Source organism: Tasmannia lanceolata, unplaced genomic scaffold, assembly GCF_043159265.1.
Source record: "Tasmannia lanceolata isolate RefF3 unplaced genomic scaffold, GAP_Taslan_0.1 ptg000008l, whole genome shotgun sequence".
In the NCBI taxonomy this organism is placed as follows: domain Eukaryota; kingdom Viridiplantae; phylum Streptophyta; class Magnoliopsida; order Canellales; family Winteraceae; genus Tasmannia; species Tasmannia lanceolata.
This window is the reverse complement of record NW_027518685.1, coordinates 56,114,495-56,122,474: the sequence shown is the minus strand read 5'-3', so window position 1 is coordinate 56,122,474 and position 7,980 is coordinate 56,114,495. Positions and strand designations below refer to the sequence as shown.

At 40.4% G+C, this 7,980-nt stretch overlaps 1 protein-coding gene across 1 annotated transcript; it reads right to left on the bottom strand.

The window, feature by feature from the left end:
• Window positions 1–3,307: 3,307 nt before the first annotated feature.
• Window positions 3,308–7,386, bottom strand: LOC143883069 (uncharacterized). The gene is made up of 8 exons (XM_077386433.1): window positions 7,129–7,386; window positions 6,997–7,080; window positions 6,843–6,896; window positions 6,551–6,737; window positions 5,532–5,845; window positions 5,211–5,423; window positions 4,279–5,021; window positions 3,308–3,800 (listed from the first exon to the last, which is right to left on the bottom strand). Exons 1-8 carry the CDS (start codon window positions 7,384–7,386, stop codon window positions 3,308–3,310), a joined length of 2,346 nt encoding a protein of 781 aa, XP_077242548.1.
• Window positions 7,387–7,980: the final 594 nt, after the last annotated feature.

The window sequence follows — 7,980 nt, the reverse complement described above, 5'->3', positions numbered from 1 at the left end:
AAATGACCATAAGTTTTTAACCACTAATCCAAATATTTTGTACTTATACTCGTTGGAAACGTCTTGAGAAGTGCTAAAATGTTCTAGTTCACAACTTTTCTTGTTTCTTCCACTAAATAGGTCAAAAAAGAGCTTTAAAGTTTGGCAGTCCTTTTTGGACGGGAATACCATGATATCTTGCATTGTCTTTTGATTTTGGAAACTACCATATTTAGAAATGCAAAGTATATATAGCTATTTGCCTAATTTGTAGTCTTTCTTTTTAAGATAAGTCAATATTTTTAAAAACGACAACACAATAAAGAAATAAAGAAAGAGAAAGAAACAAAGCAAAATTAGAAGGTGATGAGAATAGAAAGTTGCATTCGTTTTCTCATCTCAATCTCGATATAAATTCAAAAAGCAATCATTGCAAGGGACTTTTTTCTGCTCTTTTTGGCTAAAAAGTTCATTGATCTCCCGCTCCCTTTGGGAAAAATTTGATCAGCCCCTAATTTGGGGGTGGTGGCAAAGTGGGTTTCACACAAAAAGAGACTCACTGGCCTACTCTTCCTCGTTCGAACATCATATTTGGCAGAGGAATTCGGCAGAGATTCTACAACAAAGCGTCATCAAAGGGTTTCCTAAGCGAGTATTTCATGCGTTTGGATTAGCGAATCAAAGGTCGATATGTCCACAATTCATGGTTAGATTGTAGTAACATGCTTAGGGGTGTACTTTTCTCGTTCGTCCATTCTTTTTCGTTAAAAATACATGTTATAGTTTGCTATGGATCTAATATGATATTCAATAGATCAATTCATGTTATTACTGATTTTGGTGGAGGGAAAGTTGTTTTAATTAAAAAAAGAGAGATTTAAAGAAATAGGGTTTAAATCACTTTTTGAGCAATTTTTCAAAGCAACTAATCTGAAACCCTAGATTTTTCCCTGGCTTATATTTTCTATGTGTTATTTGAGTCAAAAGAACATTGGAAATCTAAAATTCTAGTCAAATTTTTCTCATCTTGGTGATTTAAGAATTCTTCGACAAATGCCCCTAAAAAGGTTATTTCAAGAGGAATTTTATAATTATTTACTATTTTCTTGGATTATTTAATGGAAAATAAGTGTTATCTACATGTGTGAAGGCTTTGTTATCAAACAAACTTTTCAGAATCTAATATTCTTGAATAACATAAATTGATCTAATGATATCATAATTGGAAGTTTTCATAATGTTTGAGCATGATTTAGTATTTTTAATGATATTTATTCGAATCTGCTTGAATATAAAGAAATTCGCTAAAAATAGTAAATTCTAGTAAAAATGTGAAATTTTACTGAATTTTTCTACTATTATGAACATGCAATGTTACTATTTTGTACCGAGTTGAATGAGATTTGATATGTTTTTATCCAAAATTTGCTAAACTGAGAATATTATTAAAAATCATTAAAAAATGATAATAACCCGAAAAATTCACAAAAATTTCAGAATGATGAAATATTCTAGAATGAACATAATGTGTAAATAATTGAAGTAAAAACCCTTAAAAATCAATAAATGTCTTCATACCATGCTAAATATGTCAAAACTTCAATCTGAGTGGAGAACCCTTAGAGCCTTAGAATACCTTAAATTTCTTGGTGTAAGGAACCCTTAAAAGTTGAAATTAACTAACTTAATAATTTGGGTTGGTCAAATCCAAGTTCAAATCCATTTTGAAACCGTCAGATCACGGTCCCACCCCATAGGAACCTTTAGAGCCCGTTTAGGAACACTTACGTCACGTCGAGTTTTAGGTCTTACGAAGTCTTAGAGTTATGGAGTCAGGTAAGCCTGAATCACAGCCGGTTGCTCTTGTTAGCAACTGAGCCTTAGATTAGGTTCCACACAGTCAACCCTCTTCCCTTATAGCACATGCCTAGTCAACCTAGGATGTAGGGCCCACCTGCAATAGTTTAGGAAAATCTTTGCAAATTAGATAAGATCATATAGGAATAGCATCCTAGATGGAGTCCTAAGATAAGAAAATATATTCAACTTGAATTAATTAAGCATCTCTCATAAAGTGTTAAAACAGTTTGTCCAGTCTAGATCGGTGTCCTAGATTTCATATGTAGCTTAGTTTAGGTCACCGAACTACATTGACCTTGATCCCAGTGAGACTTGGGTACGTAGGCAACTTGGATGGCATTCCAGGCTCAGGTCGACCCTACACACACTCAAGTAGGGTTTTAGTATTGTGTTTTATTTATTTCTTGATTATTTTCAAACCCTAAATTAACTAATTTATTAAATCATCTAGGATTCCCTCAACTTAGATTCTTTAGGAGTACTGTCACATAGATCAAATCAAATTAAAAGAATCAAAAGATACATCTAGGAACACTATCGAAATTAGATCATTAGGGTGCATGTCCAGTAGATCATATCAAGAGAGTTTAAATGAGCCTTTTAAAAGAAATTAAAGTGAGTTAACCTTTGGAATCGAATACCGGATTACCAGGCGAGAACGATGCATATGGTGGTGTCCATCACACCTTCCGTTCTCGTAATCAGGTAACGGATCTAGATTCTAGGATCGCGGATCATTACAGTGTCACTTACGGGTCCTAGGTCCCTTACCTAGGTGGCGACTCTGGTCATTTTCTTTTGTGTGAAATTCAGAATTTCTTTAGTGATCCCCAGTTCACGGAAAAAATAATTCATATTAATAATCAAAAGCGCACACCGCTCGCGTGGACGCCGAGAGACCAAGAGAGGGGCGGGTCGCGTCCCTCCCACGGGATCGTGTCTCACAGGTATTAGTGTATCCCATTAGTACTTCTTTTTTTTCGGTCATCTTCCTCTCGAGTGATCGGCTCAGAGTTAATAGACCCGCCCATCCTTAAATGGAACAGCTCTTTTACAAGAGAAGCGTTTTAGGGTAGGATTTGGGAGATCATCCCAGATTTCACCCCTTCGCTTCCCGTTCCCTTCCAGGTCTGCTCGTGGCTTAAACCGGAGGGTAGATTCATATCGATCCTTTTGGAGACATATCTAAAAGTTATCATTTCATTGATCTTTAACGTGATTACATCATGATGCTCGACCTGCTAGAAAACAAAAATAGGAAAACACATTGTACTTTACAAACAACTTTACCACCTTTTACTGATAAAATCTCCGCAAATTTTCTATACTCCAACTTCGGGGAACAAGAGTGCCGTTGAGGTATTCCAATTGATAAGCTCCTAGTTGGAGTATTCGGATGACTCGGTAAGGGCCCTCACAACTAGGGGCAAGCTTCCCCAAGGGTCAGATACTTCCAACTGCCGTAACACTAAATCCTCAGGCCGAACTGACCGATTTTTTGTTCTTGAGTTGTAGTACCAAGCAACTCTTTCTTGATAAGCTGCAATCCAAAGTCAAACCTGTTCTCTTTTCTTCGAATTAAAATCAAGGCTATTCCTAAGAAGCTCAGAATTTCTTGCTCAGCAAAATTTTCTACCCTGAAAGAAGGGATTCCAACTTCCACAGGAATAACTGCTTCAACACTGAACGTTAAGCTGAATGAGGATTGCCCAGTAGTGACCCAAGGCGTTGTTCGATAAGCCCACAAAACGTTTGATAGTGCGTCAATCCAAGAGTTGCCTGCCTTTTCCAAGCGCTTCTTAAGGCTTTGGAGTAGGATTATGTTCATTACTTCTACTTGGCCATTAGCATGTGGATGTCCCACCAATGCAAACCTCTGTTCTATGCTGAGTTTGTCACAGAAGCTGCAGAACTCAGCACTGGCAAATTGAGTCCTGTTATCTGTTACCAAGACCTTTGGACTGTCGAAGCAGCAATAACATCAGATAGAAGAACTTTTCAGTCGCCTTAGAGTTTGGCTTCGCAAGAGCTTTAACTTCCACCCACTTAGTAAAAAAATCAATAGTGACATAAAGCATGGTATGCCCTCCTGGAGCCTTTGGGAATGGACGTACCAAGTCAATCTCCCACAAAACAAAGGCCACTGGGTTTGATATTGGAGTATAGAGAGTAGTTGGGTGTCAAGGAACTGTTGCAATTTTTTAACAAGGACCACACCTATTGACAAATTCCTTCGCATCATGTAGAATGGTCGGCCAAAAGTATCCATGTCTTACAATCTTTTGTGCTAATGTTCTACCTCCTGCATAGCTGCCACAAATTCCTTCATGCACTTCCCTTAAAGCATAATCAGATTCAAATGGCATGAGACATCGGAGGTATAACCAAGTGTAAGAGTGTTTGTATAACTTTGCTCCATTGTGTACATAATGAGCTCACCTCACGACCAACCTTCGAGTTTCTAATTTGTCGGAAGGTAGTATTCCATCTTTCAAGTATTGCACAATAAGGTCCATCCAGTTGGGCCCTTCTTGAATTTCCATTAATTGCTTTTCTTCTATACTGGGGCGGAGTAAAATTTCCTTATACACAGAACCAAAGTCGAATGTCTCTTCTGAAGCCATCTTGCAGAGAGCATCCGCCCGGGTATTCATTCCCCTCAGGACCTGCACAATTTCGACCTCCTTTAGTCCTGCTAGCTTTTCCCGCACCTTTTCCAAGTACCTCAGCATCCTTTCTTCCTTCACGATGTAGAATCCGTTCACCTGTCCCACCACTAACTGCGAGTCATTGTGGACCTTTAATTTGTCCGTACCCAACTCCATATCCAGGGTCAATCCCGCCAAAAGAGCTTCATACTCTGCCTCATTATTAGAAGCTTTGAAATCAAGTCGTAGGGCATATTCTGCCAGAAATTTATCTGGACGCGTGAGGACTATCCCCGCACCGCATCCTCCTTCACTAGTAGATCCTTCCACGTGGAGTACCCATGGGCATATACCAGTCTCGGTTTGTCGACCTGCTTCCAATGGTGGACTAACTTTAGCATGGTGATCATCTTCAGGTAATGGACCAGCTTCAGTTGCAACGTTTCCTTCACTTAGTAGATTTGATGGTGGTGAAGTAAATTCAACAATGAAATCAGCAAGGACATGAGATTCGATAGCCGGACAAGGCTGAACCTAAATATCAAACTCACCCAACTCGACCGCCCAACTTATCAGTCGTCCCGATGTCTCAGGCTTTTTTAGAATCTTCCGCAAAGGTTGATCTGTTAATAGTGTGATGTTATGGGCCTGAAAGAAAGGGCGGAGTTTTCAAGCGGCGACTACAACAACAAAGGCAAATTTTTCGATATTCTGATACCAAACCTCCGCACCATAGAGAATTCGGCTTACATAATATACTAGATGTTCCTGTTTTCCTTCTTGAGGGACTAAAACAGCACTCACCGTTGTAGACCTTAGTGCCATATAAAGGAACAAATCTTCTCCGAGCTCAGGCTTAGTAAGAACGGGCGGTGTTTGGAGATATTGTTTCAATGAATCAAATGCTTCTAGACAGGAGAGAGTCCACTCAAATTCCTGTATATTCTTCAAAAGTTTGAAAAATGGTTGACATTTCTCTGTCGATCTGGACATGAAACGACTGAGGGCGAAAATACGTCATGTTAATCGTTGAACTTCAACAACCTTGGATGGTGGTTCCTTGTTCAGAATGGCTTGAGTTCTTTCCGGGTTGGCTTCAATGCCCCTTTGATTGACCACGAAACCTAAGAACTTCCCCGAAGTCACACCAAAGGCACACTTCGTTGGGTTAAGCTTCATCCGGTATTGTTGTAGTACGTTAAAGGTTTCCCTGAGGTCGTCGATGTGCCATTGGGCCTTCAAACTTTTCACCAACATGTCGTCCACATAAACCTCTACATTTCTCTTGATCTGTTTCTGGAAGAGTTTGTTGGCGAGCCTCTGATAAGTAGCACCCGCATTCTTCAGACCAAAAGGCACTACAATATAACAATACAAACCATGTTCAGTAATGAATGAAGTTTTAGGGATATCAGGCTCATGCATTTTGATTTGATTATAACCGGAGAATGCATCCAAAAACCTGAGGAGTTCATGCCTAGAGGTCGCGTCGATCAACTGGTCTGTGCGGGGCAGTGGAAAGGGATCCTTCGGACAAGCACTATTTAGATCCGTGAAATCTGTGCAGGCCCTCTAGCTGCCATTGGCCTTGACCATTACCAGGTTGGCCAACCACTCTGGATATTGAATCCTGCTCGCAACAATTTGTCAACCTCCGTCTTAATGTGGGCTTGTCGTTCTACTCCAAAATTCCTTTTCTTTTATTTAACTTGCTTGTAAATCGAGTTCACGTTCAATTTATGAACGGCAACCTCTGGACATAGCCCTGGCATGTCGGAAGTAGACCAAGCAAAAACACTTGCATTAGCTCTTAGAAAATTCACTAAATTAGTACCTAACGTACCTGTTAGCAAAGAGTCTATTCAAACAGTTCTATCAAGATGGGCGTCGGATATGGAGATTGAATCGAGCTCCTCAACCGGCTCCCCCCCTAACAGTTCGGGCTCGGTCCCTAGGGTCTTGACTATCAATTGTGAAATTTTCTTTTGGGGCATTGTTCCCCTTTAAACTAGTGAAATAACATTTCCGCGTCACCATCTAGTGTACCCGTACCTCCCCCACACCTCTTCGACTAGGGAATTTCATTTTGAGATGGGGTGTAGATACGACTACTCCCAGATCATTTAACGATGCTATCCCAATAATAGCACTGTAGGCAAAGGGCACATCAACAACTACAAAGGTCATCATGACCGTTCTTTGAAGAGGGTAAGTTCCGAACGTAATAAGAAGATCAATGTTGCCATTGATCTGTACTGATGCACCAGAAAATCAGTAGATATAGTATTCAGCCGCTCCCAATCTGTCCTCGCTTAAGTTTATTTCTTGAAACGTCCCAATGTGTAACACATTTACAGAACTGCAGGTGTCCGAACGTAACATGAAGATCAATTTTGCCATTGATCTGTTCTGATGCACCAGAAAATCAGTAGATATAGTATTCAGCCGCTCCCAATTTGTCCTCACCTAAGTTCATTTCTTGAAACGTCCCAATGTGTAACACGTTTACAGAACTACCCGTGTCAACTAAAATCCTTCTGACATTGTAGTTGGAAATGATTAGTCGAATAACCAACGCATCATCATGCGGAACCTGCAATCGTTCATAATCTTTGTCAGAAAAAGAAATAACTTCATGTACCTTTAAAGAATCCATCCAAGCCTTTTTTGACGGTGTTTCAAGAAAAAGTATGAGTTCAGCATACTCATGTCGACCTGCAGTAGTTCGACCTCCAGCTGCAGGTCCTCCAGCAATGACAATGATTTTACCTACTATATTAGGGGGTTGCTCGTGATCGGGCACATGGTGATGGGGTCTGTCTTCAAGATTCCCTCTTGGAGACCGGTGATGCCTGGAGGTGTGTGGCGGTCTCAGGAATGATGCTTGCTCCGGGATCATCGTGGGGAGTAGTGCCGGCTTCGAGAACGGTGCTTTGGGGAACAGTGACGTGACTTAGCTTTCTCCAACCAATTTTTCAATCTATAATCTGAGGTGATAACAATTATCTGTCTCATGACAGTGATCCGAATGGAAATCACAATATTTTCCGCTGAAACTCTTCTTAGGATCAATTTTCATTTTCTTGGGGGGTCAAAAGACCTTGATTTCTTGTTTCAGAAAGAATATGAGAAAAGGGGACTTTCAAAGGAGTGTATCCCAGTCTCTCAAAGACCAGAACTGGATTCCTATTTGCCGGCTTATCCTCTGTCAGTAGCCTTCCCGACACCTTGAGGTCTTCTTTCTTCTTTTCATTGGGGCCCGCTTGGTTCCTATTCCGGTCACGACTACAAGCTTCTTCCGCTCGAATGAGCTTGCTAGCTTTAGACTCAAGCTCCTAAAAATCTCTGGGTGGTTTGAGTGTAAGATGCACTTTTAAATTTTGGTAAGTGGTACTATGTTTCAATGCAGCCACCGCCATTTGAACATCAATCTTAGTGAGCTGGGATAGTTCGGCATTGAACCGAACCATAAAATCTCTCAGGGTCTCACTCC

Coding starts and splice junctions, on each gene's coding strand:
- LOC143883069 (XM_077386433.1), bottom strand. CDS start 7,386: ATGATCCCGGAGCAAGCATCATTCCTGAGACCGCCACACACCTCCAGG. Junction 5,022..5,210: donor GAATTCTCTATGGTGCGGAG/GTTTGGTATCAG, acceptor TTTGATATTTAG/GTTCAGCCTTGTCCGGCTAT. Junction 3,801..4,278: donor ACTCGAAGGTTGGTCGTGAG/GTGAGCTCATTA, acceptor CTGCTTCGACAG/TCCAAAGGTCTTGGTAACAG.